General features: G+C 49.0%; 3 protein-coding genes across 6 annotated transcripts; 2 read left to right on the top strand and 1 right to left on the bottom strand.

Moving 5' to 3' along the window:
* Positions 1–2,846: 2,846 nt before the first annotated feature.
* Positions 2,847–8,136, bottom strand: PSMB9 (proteasome 20S subunit beta 9). 4 transcript variants are annotated; one of them, XM_045497858.1, is made up of 6 exons: positions 7,920–8,136; positions 6,032–6,284; positions 4,886–5,020; positions 4,095–4,224; positions 3,710–3,851; positions 2,847–3,154 (listed from the first exon to the last, which is right to left on the bottom strand). In XM_045497858.1, the coding sequence occupies exons 2-6, from the start codon at positions 6,088–6,090 to the stop codon at positions 3,027–3,029; spliced, it is 594 nt and encodes a 197-aa protein (XP_045353814.1). In that variant the 5' UTR covers positions 6,091–6,284; positions 7,920–8,136; the 3' UTR covers positions 2,847–3,026. The 4 variants fall into 4 exon arrangements, with proteins under 4 accessions (XP_045353814.1, XP_045353815.1, XP_045353812.1 ...); XM_045497859.1 differs by having other exon boundaries at positions 4,886–5,017; XM_045497856.1 differs by having other exon boundaries at positions 6,032–6,099.
* Positions 8,137–8,593: 457 nt separating this feature from the next.
* TAP1 (transporter 1, ATP binding cassette subfamily B member) lies at positions 8,594–16,168 on the top strand. The gene is made up of 11 exons (XM_045497854.1): positions 8,594–9,191; positions 9,674–9,788; positions 9,945–10,075; positions 11,078–11,283; positions 11,721–11,918; positions 12,706–12,834; positions 12,991–13,179; positions 13,767–13,940; positions 14,195–14,357; positions 14,657–14,793; positions 15,564–16,168. The coding sequence occupies exons 1-11, from the start codon at positions 8,594–8,596 to the stop codon at positions 15,774–15,776; spliced, it is 2,253 nt and encodes a 750-aa protein (XP_045353810.1). The 3' UTR covers positions 15,777–16,168.
* Positions 16,169–16,635: 467 nt separating this feature from the next.
* Positions 16,636–20,354, top strand: PSMB8 (proteasome 20S subunit beta 8). The gene is made up of 7 exons (XM_045497855.1): positions 16,636–16,695; positions 17,325–17,477; positions 18,246–18,393; positions 18,554–18,665; positions 19,094–19,223; positions 19,581–19,785; positions 20,033–20,354. Exons 2-7 carry the CDS (start codon positions 17,331–17,333, stop codon positions 20,119–20,121), a joined length of 831 nt encoding a protein of 276 aa, XP_045353811.1. The 5' UTR covers positions 16,636–16,695; positions 17,325–17,330; the 3' UTR covers positions 20,122–20,354.
* The last annotated feature ends 4 nt before the right edge of the window (positions 20,355–20,358 follow it).

The raw sequence follows: 20,358 nt of genomic DNA, 5'->3' as shown, positions 1-20,358 counted from the left end.
AGAGCCCGATGTGGGGCTTGAACTCATGGGCTGTGAGATCATGACCCGAGCCAAAGTCAGACACTTAACTGGCTGAGCCACCCAGGCACCCCATAACTGCCTTTTAAATCCACGTTATTCATTAATACTTTCTTAGTTTGCAAACTGTGAGAGTTTTAGGTATCCTTTTGTTATCAAGTTCTACTTTTAGTATAATATGGCTATAAAATGTAGCTTTTTTCAAAGATACTGATACTTTGGAATCTACTGTAGTTTCCTTTAGGATATCATGCATATCCTGTTTTTGCAAATCCTCTATGTGACTTGAAAATTTATTCATGTATATAGAGTTGTTTTTGTTGGATGGTTTCTTTTTAGTTAATTTTTAAAAATTGAAGTATGGTTGACACATAATGTTATATTAGTTTCAGGTGTACAACATAGTGACCCCACAAGTTTATGTTATGCTATGTCCAACACAAGTTGTAGCTGCCATCTGTCACCACACAACACTATTACAATATCATTAACTATATTCCCTGTGCTGTACCTTTTATTTTTTTTTACATTAAAAAAGGTTTATTTATTTTTGACAAGAGAGAGAGAGACAGAGAGACAGAGCATGAGCAGGGAGGGGCAGAGATAGAGGGAGACACAGAATCAGAAACAGGCTCCAGGCTGTCAGCACAGAGCCCCATGCGGGGCTCAAACTCATAGACTGCGAGATCGTGACCTGAGCCGAAGTTGGACACTCAACCGACTGAGCCACCCAGGTGCCCCAAGTGCTGTACCTTTTATATGAATCTTTTGAACCTCATACCTGATTTCCTTTCCTTCTTTGTTTTCACCACCTTGTAGCTCAGAGCCAATTGTTTTTAACCCATCTGTAGCTGGTTGATAAATATATGCCCTGTTAAACTGGCTCTCTGGGGAAAAAAATTCTGACGTGTAACATTCCTGGTTTCTGTAGAATAAATACTTCCAATCATGGCCAATGTTAAGATACCCATGGTTAACAATTGTCTTTCACAATTTCTGAATATTTTACAATTTGCTCTTGTTTGCCAGTATAAGACAAATCCAGTACTCCATTTCTTTTCTTTTCTTTTTGATGTTCATTTTTTTAATATGAAATTTATTGTCAAATTGGTTTCCATACAACACCCAGTGCTCATCCCAAAAGGTGCCCTCCTGAATGCCCATCACCCACTCTCCCCTCCCTCCCACCCCCCATCAACCCTCAGTTTGTTCTCAGTTTTTAAGAGTCTCTTATGCTTTGGCTCTCTCCCTCAGAGTCTAACCTCTTTTTTTTTCTTCCCCTCCCCCATGGAACTGGAGAGTGTTATACTAAGTGAAATAAGTCATACAGAGAAAGACAAATACCATATGTTTTTACTGTTATGTGGATCCTGAGAATCTTAACAGAAGATGTTCATTTTGTATTTTAGTTTGATCCCATGGCTTTACTTATTTCCTAGCTTTATTTTCTCTCTGCCCCAGTTTCTTCTCTTCCTTCCCCTTTTTCAGTTGTGTCTGTCTCTGTGAACTGCTACAAGTCCTTTTTGGAATGAGGGACACAAGACACAATTCATTGGCCAATAAAGAAAAAGACAGCTTTCTAATTTTAAAAGGCTTAAATCTTAGTTCAGCTCTCAAAAAGTCCGTGCTGTGCCTCACGTTTGTGTATCTCAGGGTCACTCGGTACTCGTGAGAGTTCCAACCTAGACTCAAGGAATCCCCTTCTCCAGCCAGCTCCCTCATGTGGGAACCCCCCCTGCACTCTTCCCCTACACAGGGTTCCTTTTTTCCGGTTCCTCCATTCCTCCAGCCAGAACAATGCTGTTTCTCTAGGCAATTTAGGGCACTGCGGCTTTGCACCTGAGGCCTGACTTCAGGACAAAGCTGGGAGATGAAAGAGGGAGACAAATCCAAAACTACCCATGGGGAGCGTTCCCTCTCCAAGTTTTGGCTCTCCTCATAGCCCACCTGCTTTTGTCTACTGTTCAGAGTCCTTCCGCACTTGCTTTTTGTCTGCTTTCCAGAGTTTCTAGTTGTGATCAGTAGGAGAGATAGGTTCTTAAGCTATTATTTTAAATTTCAGAATAAATTAAATATCATGGCTAGAAAGAACTCAAGTCTCTACAATTTTAGATTTTTTTCTTCTCCTCCAAATGAAACACATACTCCCGAGGGCATAGGCTTGTTTTAGGGTACTTTGAATTTATATGTTAAGCCCGAGATCAAGAAAGAAAAGCAGACAGCAGCTTCCTGGGTAGCCTACTAGGATTTCTGTTTAATATATCTCTTAACTGCTCACTTATTAGCAAAATGACATTGGATATCCAAGCCATATCCCACCTTAGAAGTAGCTCAACATCTTTACCTGACAGAAGAGGAAGTGAGGGCTCACAGAAGGGGAATAATTTGTCCTGTCGCTTGGGAAGTGCATGGCAAAGACTGGGCTGTAAGTCGGCCTGTTTAACAACAGTTACTCAGGCATCTGGTAATAACTTCTTGAGTGTCAACCACTGTGCTGGCTAACTATTGCAGATTTCAAGGAAGACATGATATACGATGCTTGAGGGAATGGAAAGTTTCATACAGTGGGAGAGGAAGGGCATACGGTAAAAAAAAAAAAGAACTAAATTCCAGATTTCTGCTTTTGAATTTGCTTTGACTTGGGTCAAGGGACTAACCTTTTCTAAGCCTTCATCTGTCTGTAAATGGAAGTAGTAGTCTAATCCATGTAAGTTCTTTTGTTTGGGTTATAAGAGATAAAGTTTATAAGCATTTAGCGAATACCTTGCTCAGTATTTTGATGGTTGTTATTGTTCTTTGAGACTCACAAATCATTCAATTTTAAGCAATTGTCATGTATTGATCTTTAATGTGAATGAACACATTAAGAAAGGGTATCTAACTTCTGGGAGGGAAGAAGCCCCCTCCCCTAACCTTCATCTCCTTGAGCACCCATTTTCCATTGACCATACCAGGTTCTCGTCCCAGACAGTTTATTACAAAATAAGGAAAGGAGGTCTGAGGAAGATTCACTTGTCATAGAATTTTGGCAGCTCATTACCCAAAATTACTTGATGGTCCACACCAGCAGCTGTAATAGTGGCCAGGTAGATGACACCCCCACTAAAGCCATCCCGGTTCATGGCCAGAGCGATAGCTGCAGAGGGTTTCAGGTTGGAGAGAGGGAAAGAGAATGACTTAGCCTCAGAAATCTTTTTCTTCCCGTCCTGTCTATAAGCTTACTACCACTTTCAGACCTGAAAACCCATCTCCTAGGGACACATATCAAGTGGTGTGCTGGTAAACCAACTTAAAAAAATAAAGTCTTTATTGTAATATCTCCTGGTGTTGGTGGTCTCAAAACTCTCACCACAATGGATTTCAAGTTATGAATAGCTAAATAAGCAGCTTATGAATCCTTGAATATTTAACAATTGACTCTCATAAGCTAGCCCAAGCCCACTCTAGCACACCAGTGATTCTTAGAGTAACTGTATATTTTAATATGGGGTACTCAAAAAAATAGTCAGATCTTTGCCTTTGTTCTGAAGTCCCATCTAGTGTAGCATTGTCCTGCATTCTTTCACTCTCAAAAGTGTTCCAGTTTGGACATTAAATGGTCACTCATGTATTCCTCATTGTGTTCCTTACTCTCAACTTCCTTCCTGTGTTTGGAAACCCTCCCCAGGCACTCTTCCACTTGGTTAGTTACCTTTGGTGGTGAAACACCTGCACTCCTCAGGGGACATGCCTGGTTTATATGCCGCATCCACATAACCGTAGATATAGGTGCTGCCAGAGCCCCCGATGGCAAAGGGCTGTCGCGTCAGCATTCCTCCCAGGGTTCCGTACACCTAGGGGAGGTGTCCTCAGGTCAGACTATGGAAGCATCAATCCTCTCCTTGCCACTGAGACAGTCAGGGTGTCTCTATTCTGCAACGAAGCCCCACTATCTCTTTTTCCCGTCCGTTGAGATTATATTATGCTTTTAAAGGCAGTGTCCTTGGAACTCATTGCTAGAATGACATATGACCTCTATCTCCCTCTCTAGGGTAGTGGGGAACACCAAGGGAGAGAGTACATTGGGAAAGACTCACCTGGCCCCCGTCACGTTGGTCCCAGCCAGCTACTATGAGATGTGCAGACAGGTCCTCCCGATATTTATAAGAGATATTCCTTACCACGTTGGCAGCAGCTAGAACAAGCGGACATTCTTCCAGTTCCAACCTAAACGAAGTGTTAGTAATAGGGCTCAATATAGTTTCCAGCACGTTCCATCCTCCTGTGTTGTTACCATGATCCCTGCCAAGGGACACCTGAAATCTGAAACCCATACTTGTAATAGTTCAAACTCCAGCTTCTCTCCCACATGTACAGGGAGACCAATCTCACACCACCAACTGTTAAGAAGATTTCAATGTTCCCCTCCTTTACTCTTTGTCCTACCCACCCATCCACCAATTGTACAACTCTTGGCTGAAACGGCCCTGCCTCTATGGATAAAAGCAGATAAGCTTTACTGCTGCACCAGTGATCTTGGCTTCTCACAGGGTAACTGCCTGATAGTATGGTAGGCCACATCATCATCTTCTTTCTCGTTATTTATATTAGGATAGTGATTTACAATTCTCAAGTCATTTTCGCATGGATCATTTGATTCTCAAAATAACCATTGGGTGAGATAGGGTAGGTATTATTAATTATCTCCACTTTACAGATGCAGAAACCAGGTTTGGGATTCAAGTGCCATTTCAAAGATAATAAAAACAGGAGTCCAAACAAGAATTTTTCACTTTTCACTGCAGTGCTCCTGGAATAGGACACTATAGCGGTTTTCTGGTTGGGAGAACTCTAGTGATTGTGGACTGAGAACCCCAAAGCTTCATACCCATGGAGCTCCAGTTGGTAGGCGGCCATGTCAACCATGGCTTGGGCATCAGCAGCCGAACCAGAGAGAGCACAATAGATGTGTTGATGTAGTGGAGACAGCTTGTTAAACACTCGGTTTACCACTGCCTTTCTGCTGGGAAGGAGTCAACAGTCATCAGCGTTAGTGTTGCCACAATTTTTGAGGTTAATCATCCAGTGTTTGTCAAATTTATTTGACAAGAGAACAGCCACCACAGAGTACATGAAATTTCATACTTGGATTAGAGCAGGAAAAAAAATCATCTCAAATTAAACAAAATATTGCAAGTAATGATCAAAATTAGACTTATTTTTCAGGCTTAGAGTTTATAATAAAACAAAAAATAGTACCTTAAGAATAATGTGCTTAAGCAATTTTTCTTTACTATACCCATCTAGAGGAAGTTGTGTGTTCTTTGGGACATAAAGTAAGCAATATTGACCTAATCCCATATACCCATTTCGCATATGAGGAAACTGGTCAGGATGGAGGAGACAAAATTAGTTCAACAGGTACCGGATGAGAAGCTAGGATATCTGCTTGGCAGAACCATCTTTTCTTTCCTTTCTACTTTATTTTATTTTATTTTACTCTATTTTATTCATCTCATTTCATTTCATTTTAGAGAGAGAGCATGAGTGGCGGAGAGCATGAGTGGGAGAGAGAAACAGAGAGAGGGAGAGAAAGAATCTTAAGCAGGCTTCACACTCAGTGAGGACTTGGGGCTCGATCCCACGACCCTGGGATCATGAGCTGAGCTGAAATCAAGAGTCTGATGCTCAGCTGACTGAACCACCCAGGTGCCCAGAACCATCTTTTCTATTTCTAAACATAGATGGAAGGAGGGACCCTGAAATCTTTGTATCCTACCTCCTTCTCATACCTTATTCTTATATACCGACTCCTGTAGGGACAGGCCACATAAGCATTCAGGCTCCTGATTCTCCTCCATGAATTCAGGGACCCATACACTTGCCATATATCTCATTATAGGGGCCTTTCTGAAAGGTTAACTCAGTTTCTTCAAAGTTCTACTTTACCAGTCTCTTCATGAATGGGTAAGAAAAATCTGTTTTGGGAGCCATTGACTTCCTTCCAGAAGCATTCACCTTGACGGGTACTTACCCTACAGACACCCGGGAGTCAGAACCCACCACAACACCTCCGTCGAACTCCACTGCCATGATGGTCGTCTGTGGAGATGTGGAGGATGGGATGTCAGAGCAGGAAGAGTCTTGATTCTCTCATGTTACAGATGAGGAAACATTCCCAGAGAGGGGAGGTGACCGGCTCAAGGTCATACAGTAATTTAGGCCAAGATGACTCCCAATACGGGATTTCCCTTCCATCTTCCCATTTTCTCTATCTCCTCTCCTAGCTGCAAGAGAAGGTCACAGCCTGGTCGAAAGAATCACATCCGTAGGTCCCAACCTTCCTAAGTAGAATCCTTCCCAACTATAAAGAAAGAGGTGGGATGAGGTTTTCAGAGGTAGACATTTGGCTCAGGGGGACACTTTCAAGCACTGGTGCCCCAGTACTTGTGGTGCAAGGCAGCCCCACAGGTGAATTACGTCCACCACGTGTGCTTGGTGTGTGTGTGTGCAGGTATGGTACGGACCCAACACAGAGCAAGTGACTGTGACCTTGGGAAACAGGGTCATGTCTTCTTTTGGCCCACAATTCTCTACCCCACATCCCCCTTAACTAGCTTATTAAACAGCAGAAAACATCAAGGGCTGCAGTGGTTAGCAGGGTCATGCATTAGTAAGGAGGGAAGCAGCCAGGAACATGAGATGATTTAACATGAAGCTTTCATTTAAGGATTTCTGATCAAGAGGTCAACAGTAGCTAGGGGAAGAGATCTGTACCGTTGAGGCGGCTTGTTGGGGGAGTTTGAGCTGACTTTTTCAGGTCAAGAAAAGAAATTAAGGAAAAGAATTCAGGAATGTGAAAGGAATAAAGCTATACGGTTTCTACTCCTGTTGAGTTGGAAAGAGCCTTAAAGATTCTTGGTTCGAATGAGGAGACTGAATCATAGAGGAGGCAACTGACTTATCAAGGTCACCCAGAGTTAATAGCAGACTGGGACTAAAACCCAGGTCTAACTCCCACCTCTTGTTTTGACTTCTGTTTCCTACTTCCCACTGCTCATCAGGCAGGGAGGGGAGATTTTCTACCTTATAAATGGTTTTAGTGCATTCTCATCACCCCATAAGTTACTCTGGACCCCAGGGCTATAGCCCTGAGTGTGCTTTCAGACATATTGACTTACCATGAAGAGAGGGCCATTGAATAAGGGCAGCCCCATTCTAGAGGTTATTTCTCTAAGACAAAGCTGCCCCCAAGCCAAGGGTGGTGGCAGTAGTTTGGGAGCAGAAGCCAGCCAGCCTTGAGCCTGGGCGGGCGGACGGGAGTGGGCAGGGACGACCCAGGGAAGGGAGCACAGCAGCACCTGGGCCAAGCAAGAGTCTTCGTGGATCAGGCTGGTGAAGGGCACCACCAGCTCACAAGGAACCCCCATTATCAGGGCTGGGGGTATGAGTTACGCAGGGGCCAGTTTATCAAAGATCTGTGTGATGAGCTGTCCCTTCTCAATCAGTGCCCATATTCTCCTCTCCCAAGCGTGCTCCTACTTCACACAGGGCACCATTTCTTCATCCATCTGCACCTTCTCCGACCCCCTTCCTTGATTTAACCAGCCCCTCTCTCTAGTCCAGAGTTGAAAGCGAAAGCGCTTCAGAGAAGCTTCCCCTCGACACTTCCAGCTAAGAGCCAAAGCACCTCCTTCTCCACCAGCCTCGTGCGCCTAGTCCTTCGCGGACCCCTTCAAGACCCCCTTCAGAATAGACATGCCCTGTATTCATCGCAGGGCATCTCTACAGGCACTGACTGGCTGCCACAAACTACCTTCTCACTCTGTTAGTCACCATATTCACACCTCAGAGCTTTCGGGGTCCCCCTGTCTTGCCACCTTCTCCCCCCCTCTGCTAAACCTCTAGCACAGACTACTTACCCCAGTGTGGACCTCGCCAGACCGCAGCATCTCCGCGAGGCGCCGCGCTCCTTGCCGCCTGGGGCACTGGTTTTCTTCCTGGGACCGAGGGCAGCACTCAGCCTGTATAGCCCCGCGCCCTCACCAAGACCGCTAGGGGGCGCCGGGGTCCTTTCGGTGCGGCTTCGCACCAGGCGCTAACCTACTTAGGACAGAACTGCCCAGAGACAAGTGACGAAAAGGCCTGGGGTTAAGAAAGTCCCAAGGCTGGGGTAAAGAAAGTCCCGACAAGTGGGATCCGCAAGAGGTAGCAATGAAAGGAAGGACGAGTGTGCTTGATGGAGAAGGCGGAGCCTCAAGACTTCTCTCTCCAGAACCTCAGATCGGATTCCCACGCCTTCTCCCAAAATAGTCTGGGCGGGCCACATTCTGAAGGGGGGCGGATCTACAGAGCGGCCTGCCGCTTTCGTTTTCCCTTTCCGCGAAACGGCTGGCTTCTAGCTAGCGCGGCCTGAACCTTGCGTTCCGGGGACTTTCCGAAAGCCCTGCCTCCGCCCACCCTTCCCTCTTCTCCCGGCCGCCGGTCCCTGCGCCCTCACCGGCACAGACTCGATCGGCACCCAGAGCCTCCGGCACGGCGGGGACAGCGGAGAGTCCCAGGCGGGGGCGCGACCCCCGGCAGCGCCCGCGCGCCCATGGCCAGCTCTGGGCCCCCCAGGCCTTGCGGGTGCCTCTGCCCTTCCCGAACTTCCCTCGCGTGGCTGGGGATAGCGCTGCTGGTTCTCGTCGACTGGGTGCTGCTCCGGGGCGCGCTCCCCGGAATATGCTCCGTGCTGGTGCCCACCGCGCTGCCGCTGCTCCGGGTCTGGGTGGTGGGCCTGAGCCGCTGGGCTGTGCTGTGGCTGGGGGCCGGTGGGGTTCTCAGGGCAACGGTCGGCTCCGGGAGCGAAAGCGCAGGAGTCCGGGGCTGGCTGGCTGCTTTGCAGTCGTTGGCGGCGGCGCTGAGCTTGGCCCTGCCGGGACTTGCCTTATTCCGAGAGCTGAGCTCATGGAGAGTTCCCAGGGATTCTCACAGCTCCAGGATCCTGCACTGGGGAAGTCGCCTGGATGCCTTCGCCCTCAGTTATGTAGCAGCATTGCCTGCCGCTGCCATTTGGCATAAGCTCAGGGAACTTTGTGTGGCGGAAAGTCACGGGGGTTCAGGAGGTGCGGTGCGCCGGCTTGTAGGCTGCCTGGGTTCAGAGATACGACGCGTCCCGCTCCTGTTGGTCCTGTGTGTCCTCTCCTGTCTTGGTAAGAGGGGTGCGGGGAAAGAGGGACGGACAGTAGGGGACTGGGCGGGCATCAAAAGTAATGGGCAGTGAGATCGGTTAATGTGGGTTCTGGGAAATGTGGATCAGGGGAAGGCGACCCAGCTCTGGTCGTGAGAAGACCACCAGGAAAGGGCTCTGGACTGGGTCGGAGTCAGAGTCGTGGACTCCAATGCTACCTCAGACGTTGCTTCACCGGCCACCTTGGGCCAGTCCTTTCTTTTGGTCAGCACACCCTATGACCTCTGGCCTTCCTAAGCAAACACACAAAAGTCTGGTGGGGCTCAAGGTTGTGAGTTCCAAGGTGACCTGTTCAGGTGCAAGGCTGTGTTCTCAGTGTCCTCTTTCTGCTGGTGCCCTCAGGATACTGGTGACAGTGAAACAGTGGGATGGGCTGGAGGGGGGGTGGGCAGTCTGGTTGGAGCTTATCTGCTTGGCTGACCGGTTCCTCCTTTCTCTCTCCAGGGGAGATGGCCATGCCGTTCTTCACCGGCCGCCTCGTTGACTTCATTCTACAAGATGGGACAGCTTCTGGTTTCATGAGATACATAACGCTCATGTCCATTCTCACCACAGCCAGGTCTGGGGGCTGAATGAAGGCGGAAGGTTGAGAATGGGGGGGCCCAGAAAAAGGGGGAGATAGAAGTTGGGGCAGCTGTCCAAAGTGCACTTCTTTGGGACCTTCTCTCTGTCCTCTGAACACACCCCGATCCTTTTTGTCTCCATCTCTCTCTAGCGCAGTGCTGGAGTTCGTGGGTGACGGGATCTATAACAGCACCATGGGTCGTGTGCACAGCCAGTTGCAGGGAGAAGTATTTCAGGCTGTTCTGCGCCAGGAAACAGAGTTTTTCCAAAAGAACCAAACAGGTGTGTCATGAAACTCTTTCGTTATATATCTACATTCTCCCTATATGCGCCATATATCCTCTTTTACTAATAACTTTGGTCTCTCTCACACATAGACATTGTCATTTCTTATTCTCAGTATACCTTAAGAGCAAAAATACTATGTTATGTTATGTTATAATATTCTGAATTTTTCCATCTAAGATTTTTCCATGATTTATCCCTATGTGTCTATTTAAATAGAAGCTACAGAATTTCAAACCTGGAAATTTGGAGGTCACAGAGTCCAGCTGCCTATTTTACAGAGAAGGAAACTGACACCTGGACCCTAAATGCTGAAACTGGCATGGTCACTTATGGATAGAGAGGAGCTTGGGGATAGAACCGTCTCTTGATTCCCAGCCCAGTGCTCAGTATAGTTTTCTGGACTGCTTTCTAGCAGCACCCTCTGTTTTTCTCCAGCTCTGTTGTGTGACCAGCTTAAGCTCTTCTTGCCCTTGTATGCAGCATGGGGTATTCGTGTTCTTTAAGGAACAAAAATCTGTCAGAGAAATGGAAATTCACATGGGCAGCCTGCCTTCCTTACTTCCTTCCGCCAGGCTTTCTTCTTTCCCTCCCTCCCTCCCTGCCTTCCTTCTTAAATGTTTATTTTTGAGATAGACAGAGCACCAGCAGGGGAGGGGCAGAGAGAGGGGGAGACACATAATCCAAAGCAGGTGCCAGGCTCTGAGCTGTCAGCACAGAGCCCGACATGGGGGCTCGAACTCACAAACTGTGAGATCGTGACCTGAGCTGAAGTCGGATGCTTAACCAACTGAGCCACCCAGGCGCCCCTAGGCTTTTTCTTTCTAATACTCATTCTCCCTACACTGAGATCCCTAAACTGCCCTCTCCCCCTTACCTTGTTTTCCTCAGCCTCCTCAGAACATCGTGTTGTCCCCCCTTCCCTCCCCCTGGCTCATTGCTAGTGCCACCTACCAGAGCCTCTCATTCATCCACTGTCTTCTTCCCAATCCCTGGCAGGAGCCATCACTTCTCGGGTGACAGAGGACACATCCACCCTGAGTGAGTCTCTGAGTGAGGAGCTGAGCCTGTTTTTGTGGTACCTGGTGCGGGGGCTGTGTCTCTTGGGGCTCATGCTCTGGGGGTCACTGTCCCTCACCATGGTCACCCTGGTCGTCCTGCCTCTGCTTTTTCTTATGCCTAAGACGCTGGGGAAATGGTACCAGGTATGTCCAGGGAGATGCCTCACCCTACACAGACCTTCGTTTCCCAGACTAGGCAGAATTCATTCCTCTCAGGGTTCTTTCCTGGCTCCCTCACTTGATTCCCCATCTTCACGGGACTCCCTGGCCCTATAAGCCATGTTCCTGGATTGCTCAGTGTTGAGCTCCATGTTCTGTGTGTACTCTCTTCTAACTTCTGCCCACAATCTTCCTTTACAAACATGATCACTGGTCTCAAGATTATGATTCTCTACGACCCTTCTCAGTGATTTCCTCTCCTGTGTGCCTCTTTAGTATCCAGGGAGTATAACGGTGCCCCTTTCTCTTTTCTTCATTCAGCTGCCTCTTCTCACCTTTAATCTCCAACTAGGTAACTCAGGTATTAGTGTCCCTTACGGTCTGCCAACCCTGTGTGACATCTCTTGCCCATGTCTCCACAGGCACTGGCAGCACAGGTCCAGGAATCTCTGGCAGAATCCAGCCAGGTGGCCATTGAGGTTCTGTCAGCTATGCCCACAGTTCGGAGCTTTGCCAATGAGGAGGGTGAGGCCCAGAAGTTTAGGCAAAAGCTGCAGAATATGAAGACACTCCATCGGAAGGAGGCTCTGGCCTATGCAGTCGACCTCTGGACCATCAGTGTGAGCACCCGGAGATAAATGCCTATTCCCTTGCCCCTGAGATGCCTTGACTCCATTCCCTTTTCCATGACTCTGTTCCACACTCCTCCTCCACTGGGCAATGGTTGGTTCGGTGTTCTCATCCTACTCAGAGTTCCTAACTGCCTCCCTCTTTTTAGGCCCTCTGGATGGCTTCCTTTCACCAAGGTATGCAGAGTCCATCCAGCCCTGTTTTTAGGGAGAGGCCACGTTTTCCAGTCCCAGGGCCTTCCTTTGCCTCTCAGGCAGCACTCAGGGAGCCATAAATTCCTGCACCTGGTCCTGCATCATGCTGGGACTCTGTGGATGTGCTAGTGAGAGCCATTATATAATGGAAAGAGAACCAGAGCCATATTGGGAGCCATATTTGGGAATTCCTGGTTTGGTGGCTGCCATTTACTAGCTCTATGACCATGGGCTAGTAACTTATTTTCTCTTGAGACCGTTCCCTCATTTTAAAAAGTGGGATTGGTATGACCTTGTCTACAGCGTTGTTGATATGAATATTAGATGGCACTACATTCACGAAAGCCTTTTGTGAAGAGCAAAATGCTCAAAAGCGATAATGGTGGTGATGGCTTCTGTGGTGTAACCGAGCAAGACCCCATGGAGCCCCCACGCGGCGTTCTTCCTTTCCCCCTGGGGAGCCTCCGGCTCATACCTGGAGGAAAGGGACTTTACATCTTCATAATGACTAATGAGTCTAGTTCTTTGCACCTCCCTCGAGATTTTTCAACCATAATCCCTTTTCTCTGTGGCTTTCCCACAGCTCTCAGAGATGCTGCTGAAGGTGGGAATCCTATACATCGGTGGGCGGCTGGTGACAAGTGGGGCTGTAAGCAGTGGGGACCTTGTCACATTTATTCTCTACCAGATCCAGTTCACCACGGTAGTTCAGGTGAGACCCTTCCATTTTCATTCTCCCGTGCTTTTCTGTCCCACGTTCTGTCACCACCTGTGTCACCTTCCTTCTGTTCTTTACCCTTCTTGTATCGCATAACCTTGGCAAGCAGATTCGTTCTCCCCCTTCTCAATACTCATAACTCGCCTCCAGGTACTGCTCTCCACCTACCCCAAGGTACAGAAGGCTGTGGGCTCTTCAGAGAAAATATTTGAATACCTGGACCGGATTCCTCGCTGTCCTGCCAGTGGTGTATTGACTTCCGTAAACCTGAAGGGCCGTGTCCAGTTTCAAGATGTCTCCTTTGCCTACCCAAACCGTCCAGATGTCCCAGTGCTGCAGGTACAACCTACCGATCCTTGGTGTTCACCGGCCGCACTCTCGACTCTGCCATCCTAAACTTCCTTCCTGCCTTCAGCTTGCTTAACACAAGGTGCAGATAGATCCTTCCTAATCCTTCGAAGGCAAGGATGAGCACCTTCTACTCCGTACAACTGCCCCACACTCAAGAACGGGTTTGGATTTCTAAAGAGGATGGGAGAAGAGGCTCTCAGGGGGAAGGGTCTCACATCCTAAGGAATTGCTGAAGCAAAATCTGTCTCTAGTCTTCTGTCTTTTCTTTTTGTTTCCAGTTGTGATTTAGAATGTGATTTCTTTTTCTGCTTTCTCATGATATGTAATACCAAGTGTGTGGCATAGCAGTCCTTGGTCTTTGCTCTGGTTTTTGCCTCACCTTCCATCTCTACTCCTTGGGGAGCTGTCATCCCTGAGGAACAGAGGTCTATGCCTATGGGAGGGTAGGAGTGGCCGTATTTCCCAATTTTTTCTCCCTTTCTTCTCTGGGGTAAGACATCATGCTATGTAACAAGACAATGACAGACTCAAGGCCTTAGTCTGCCTCTTTTCTTTTTTGATTCTCTGGCCTCCAGGGGCTGACATTCACCCTGCATCCTGGTCAGGTGATGGCTCTGGTGGGGCCCAATGGGTCTGGGAAGAGCACAGTGGCTGCCCTGCTCCAGAATCTCTACCAGCCCACAACGGGGCAGCTGCTGCTGGATGGGAAGCCCCTTCCCCAATATGAGCATCGCTACCTGCACACACGGGTGAGCAAGAAGATGGCATGGGGGAGGGCAGGGGGCATTGAGTAAGAAGAACTCTCAACGAACACTGTCACCAAGCACTCTGAAAGGAGGGCTAAGGAGCGATGGACCTTGAGTGGAGATGGCGTGTAGTCAGGAGAGAGGCTGTGGTGTGGAATTTTGTGATATGCTTTCGGTAAAGATTTTGAGTCATCAGTCTCTGGATAACCATACTCCTCTGTTCTTGTTCTATGCCTCTTCATCATATTTTGTCCCAGGTGGCTGCAGTGGGACAAGAGCCACAGCTATTTGGAAGGAGTTTTCGAGAAAATATTGCCTATGGCCTGGTCCAGAAGCCAACTGTGGAGGAAGTCATAGCTGCTGCAATGGAGTCTGGAGCCCATAGCTTCATCTCTGAACTTCCTCAGGGCTATAACACAGGTGCTCTCTTAGCTCGTGTCATTACCCAGACATCTTTACTGAAACCTTTATTCAGCATTCTTCCCAACCCACTGAGATCAGTTTGAAGTTGTTGGATCTTGTTCTTATGGCTTCTTCATCCTCACATCTTCTGAACTTCTTCACCTTCCCAGAAGGAAAGTGAATGCATCCAGTCCTTGGGTGTGTGTGTGTGTGTGTGTGTGTGTGTGTGTGTGTGTGCATGCGTGTGCGCACCCGCAGGCAAGCACGTGGACGCACATGTGGTTGTCCAGGCCTCACCTGGGCTCTTATCTCTGCAGAGGTAGGCGAGGCTGGGAGCCAGCTATCAGGGGGTCAGCGACAGGCAGTGGCCTTGGCTCGAGCACTGATCCGGAAACCACGTGTACTCATCTTGGATGATGCTACCAGTGCCCTTGATGCAAATAGCCAGTTACGGGTGAGAGAGACATTTTGTTAGTGACTATATCCCACCCAGTCTTCCCTCCTTCATTCATCCTGTGTGAGGTGTACTAACATAATTATCCAAACCAATTCTTAGAATTCTCAGTTCCCAACAGCTGCTCCCCAAGATGCTTAGAACCAATTCAAAGAGACTGTCTACAGACTCTGAATCTCTGAAGCCAAACATAAGAAGACCATCCTAACAATATTAATATCAATTGAGCTTTTACTCTCTTACTATGTGCCAGACATGCTACTAGGCTCTCTCCATGTACTGTCTCACTCATTTACTAATCATAAATGCCTGTGAGCTGGGTGTTGTTATCCTCGTTCTACAGACGATAAAATGGAGGCTAAGAGAGGTTGAGTAGCCTGCTCACTGTCTTAGAGCTGTTGAATAGCGGAGCGTAGACCCAAAGGCAAGCCTGCCTGATCTGAATGCTCATGCTCTTTACCACTAAGTTATATTTCTTTAAAATAGAATAGAAAATCCCCAGTTTATAGGTAGAGAGGAGAGACTATTTGATACCCTTTACTCTTCCCTTATGGGTTTCACCACAGGACTCTGACTTTTATTCTGCTGTCGCCACCTCATGTAAACAGTCCTTAACAAATCAAAGGCTGGACAGAGGAGCACTCAGAACAAGAATCTTCAGCTCCTTGGGGTTGTTGGCAGAGGTGGCAGTGATCCTGGTGAGATCTGCCCCTGCTCTGGAAACACAGGTGTCTCCCTGGGTTCTTGACAGAGTCTGTGTCTTTTCTCAGGTGGAGCAGCTCCTGTACAAAAGCCCTGAGCGGGGCTCTAGGTCTGTGCTTCTCATCACCCAGTGTCTCAGCTTGGTGGAGCAGGCTGACCAAATCCTTTTTCTGGAAGGAGGCACCATCTGTGAAGCAGGAACCCACCAGCAGCTCATGGAGAGGAACGGACGCTACTGGGACATGATGCAGGCTGCTGACGGGTCAGGTGCTCCAGAATGAAAGCCTTCTCAGACCTGCACATGCCACCTCCCTCCCTTGTTTTTCTGCCCTCTGTAGTGGAGAATTTGGGAACAAAGGTGTTACCAGAGCTGCACAATAGACAGCTGCTTCTAGGAGGAGTGACATCCTAGAACGATGCCTGAAATTCTGCCACGAGTGTTACCCCGTCTCCAAGCTCCTCTTGATAATGCAGATTTCTTGGAAGAAAACAGAGTTCATAACCCCTTGGTGTAACTGGGTTTAGAGCCAGGTTTGTTGTGGATAGAACCCTGAAAATGAGAAGAACTTTAGAACATACAGAAAGAATACTTTCCAATAGGACTAAAGGCATATGCTGGCCCATAAACACACTCTGGATTCTTGGTATTTATAATAAAGGTGGTGTTTTATAACTGTGGTCTCTCCTGTTTTCAGTGCACCAAATGGCTCACCAGCATTTGCACACTTCACAGTCCTAAATATGCCATATCCTCCCTTAAGTTTTCTGTTTCCTATGGTTGCCCCGCCACTTCCCCATGCTCCCACGTCCGCCCCCAAGGATGAGTCAGAGTGGGATACAGCGCCCTCCAAGCACTAGCAGTTGCAGCTCGGAGCGGTGGCCTTTCTGAGGTGGAAGATGATGGGCGAGCGCAACTAGAGGAAGTGCAAGCGCGCCAGGCGCTGAGCTCAGTTTACCACCTGCCACGCCCCGCCTGGGTCCTTTCCCCCAGAGCTCACCGGGCTCAGAAGTGGCACCAGCCGAGGGTAATTTCAGCCTAGTGGGCGGGGTTGTCTAGTAAATCTCGTCCATTCTGGGAGGGCCATGGTCGTGTGACGTAAACAGTTGCCGGGCAGTTTAGGCCAACACAGGTTGCAAGGAGAGGCGGGGCTTAGAGAAGTTCCCTCACCGTGCTCGGTCGAGCGGGAGTCGTGCGAAGAGGTGCGAGCAGAAAGGGCGGTTCTTGCGGGTGGCTGTAGGTTAGAGGGATCGTTGAACCGGGAGAGGCCCTGAGGGACCAAGTCGAAAGGTTCAGACACTGAGCCTTCTCCTTCCCCCAGACGCTGCGGGTATATTCCTTTGCCGGTTGTCCCAGAACCTGTCCTCAAGGCTCACTGCCCCCACGTCCTCCTCTTTCTCCAACTTTTATAAAATGATGCTTCTATGAACACCGCAGCTCCCGGAGGTGAAACTGCTCCCTGCTTCTCGCTGACTTGTAGCTTTCTGGTTGAGGCTAAGCCTTTAAGACCATACAATCCCATACCCACTTCCTAAGTGTCCAGAAGATGCCCGGCGGCGTGTTGGTGTCTACTGAAATCTCAGCGCCAAGAGGGCTTTCGAAGTCGCCCCCTCTCTTTCTCCTTTTCCTCTGACAGTCTATCACCCATGGTTTCCTCAACCCGTATAAGGGCGGCGCAGAGAAACCTGTTCCTAATATTCCTGGTCTCCAGCCGCCCACTGGCCTCTTCTTGGAAAGGGCAGGGGGATGCGGAAAAAATTCTGCTTCCCTCCCCTTAAGGCTGCGGGCTTTCGCTTTCGCTTCCCCTTTCCGACACATCTCCGGGTCCTAGGCGATCATGGCGCTCCTGGAGGTGTGCGGAGCCCCCCGAGGGCAGAGGAAGGATTGCGCTTTCTCCACCCTGGGCAGTCAGCTTCGCTCGGACCCTGGACACTACAGTTTCTCTCTGCGATCTCCGGAGTTCGCCCTCCCCCGAGGAATGCAGGTCAGGGCTGTAAGACACCCCGAGGGAAGGCGGGGAGGAGGGTGCAGGGGGATGGGGGGGGTCTCCCTTGAGACCACCCAGAGGCCAGGAAACCAGAGGGGGCCATCCTTCCGTCAAGGAGAGCCGCGTCCAGCGCGCGGTGCCAGGGCGGGGGCCACGTGGGAATCAGGGGCCGACCGCCTGAGGGTTAGAAAGTACAGATTAGGGCAAAGAGTTAGAGGTGTGGTGGAGGAAGACCAGAGAGCTTTCCTGCCAGTTCTCCATCACACGCAAATCACGGAGCCTTTGGCATGGGGCTATTGTATGCTATAGGGGCCGTGGAGTGCCTTGGAAAACCGGCGAACTTTGGCTGTTAGCCTCCTCTCAGCCACTCAACTGTTGTGTCTTGGCTCAATCACTTAGTCAAGCAAGGTCTGGGGCATCGCTTCTGTAAAATGGGGATATTATTAACAACACCCATTGTGGGGGTTAAAGGACTTATGAATGGAAAAAAAAACCCATTAAAGCCACCCTTACAATATTTAGTTACGGCTAACATTTATTTCCTTTCATATCTATTGTGCTGGAAAATGGAAAAGGTTGGTGTCACGTGCTTCTTCTTTTCCCAGGTCATTTCCTTGTAGAGATTGGTTATTAACCGTTCCAGTTATTGGTGGCTGGAGAATCTCTGCCTATCTCTTCGTTCTCAAAACTCTCCTAAGCCCTTTCCTGGGCCCCGTGATTCAGAAGTTTTCAGTGCCCCTTTCTCTGCCTTTTCTCTCTCATTAGCCCACTGAATTCTTCCAGTCCCATGGTGGGAATGGAGAAAGGAATGTTCAGATCGAGATGGCCCATGGCACCACCACGCTGGCTTTCAAGTTCCAGCATGGAGTGGTTGTGGCGGTGGATTCTCGTGCTTCTGCTGGGACTTACATCGGTGAGTGTGTGTGTTCCAGCAGGCAGAACCTGGGGAGCTGGGCCCCCCTCTCAGCAGGAGCCCAACATCTGCACCAAGGCAGAAGCAGATACTGATTTTGGACACACAGGGAGAGTTGCAGGGTCATTCCTCCTCTCTCAAAACTCCCATCTTCTTCCAGCCACCTTAAGGTGTAATAAGGTGATTGAGATTAACCCTTACCTGCTTGGCACCATGTCTGGCTCTGCGGCGGACTGTCAGTACTGGGAGCGTCTGCTGGCCAAGGAGTGCAGGTAGGCGAGGCCTCTCATCTCCCTCCTAAGCCTTTTGGTCAGTTCTGAATCTTGGAACCTCCAGATCACTGCTCCTCATCCTTTCCCCCTGTGCTAATGTACTACTTCACAAAACAGCCTTTTGGTGATAAAGGCCTTCTCCCAAATCTCAGCCTGTGCTCCAGCTAGTAAGCCAGATAATTTGTCAGTCATTTAGCCCTGGCATCATCAATCCTGGTGGGACGGTATCATTTACTAGGATTTCTTCACGTGGTTTAGATATTTTAAATCCCAAATCTCTCCCTGATCCTTAGATCCTACAAAACCATTCCTCCCAAATGCTTATCTCTTTAATCACTTCCTGTGTATCAAGTGGGTTGCTCAGAGATCCAGCCTTCTGCCACCTCTGAGTGTTCTGCCCCCCCCCCCCCCGACCCTGTTGTACCCAGGCTGTACTATCTGCGGAACGGGGAGCGTATCTCAGTGTCGGCAGCCTCCAAACTGCTCTCCAACATGGTGTTCCAGTACCGGGGCATGGGCCTGTCCATGGGCAGTATGATCTGCGGCTGGGATAAGAAGGTGGGTGCTTTCCATTCTCCATATTCCCTTCGAACAGATGAGAGGCCAGGTTCCCCATCATACATTCCCACTCCCTGCCCTACAAGACACGCGGCGCAGAGAACACTGGGTTATAGAACCGTTCCGGCATATCCATGGGCTGTTTCTGGGTCCAGATGTGGACTACTGTTTCATAAGCTCGTCCCTTTCGATAAAATAGCTGATTCCAACTTTTTTTCCTCCTGAAGTTCTGTGATTGTTACTAAGATGCGGTCCTGCAGTAACTCTTTTATCCACTTTTTTGGCTCATACTTGAACCCGTATGTTACTAAAAACTCCCTCCCCGATACCAACCTGGAACCTTCTTGCTTCCTATAGGGTCCTGGACTCTACTATGTGAATTCAGATGGGACTCGGCTCTCAGGAAATATGTTCTCCACTGGCAGTGGGAACACCTATGCCTATGGGGTCATGGATAGTGGCTACCGGCCCGACCTGAGCCCTGAAGAGGCCTATGAGCTGGGCCGCAGGGCTATCGTTTACGCCACCCACCGAGACAGCTATTCTGGAGGTGTTGTCAATAGTAAGAGACCAATGCTACCACTACCACACTCCGGGGTGGGGAGGAGGGATTTGAGATTGGGAGTGTCAGGGGAGGCACAGTAAGGAGGAGGTTTTCAGCATCAGAAGAGGGGCAATGACGTTCTAGTAATAAGGTATGTTGGCAGCCTATGTTTCAGCGTCTGTTATTGTCACCTTCCACATAACACCATTGACAGAAACTTGCTGAAGTGAAAGGTGACTCCATGTTCATTCTCATTTGCCCACAGTGTACCACATGAAGGAAGACGGTTGGGTGAAATTGGAAAGTACAGACGTCAGTGACCTGCTGCACCGGTACCGGGAGGCTAGTCAGTAATGGCGGCGGCCAGACACGCCTTCTCTGGCAAAACGTGGCCGACTCAGGGACCAGGCCAGCTTACACCCCACAGGAAAGAGGGGCCTGACCTGAGCTCTGTGGAAGCGAACCAGCGGCCAGTGGGGGCAGGGTGGATTTTACCCTATTGGGTGTTCTCCGTTTCAAGGATCATTCCCCCTCCCCCAGCCTCTGGTTGCCCCACTAAACACAATAAAGGAAAATGGTTATAAGTGCCTC

The sequence above is a fragment of the Leopardus geoffroyi genome, chromosome B2 (assembly GCF_018350155.1).
Source record: "Leopardus geoffroyi isolate Oge1 chromosome B2, O.geoffroyi_Oge1_pat1.0, whole genome shotgun sequence".
Lineage (NCBI taxonomy): Eukaryota > Metazoa > Chordata > Mammalia > Carnivora > Felidae > Leopardus > Leopardus geoffroyi.
This window is presented reverse-complemented; position numbering and strand designations above follow the sequence as displayed.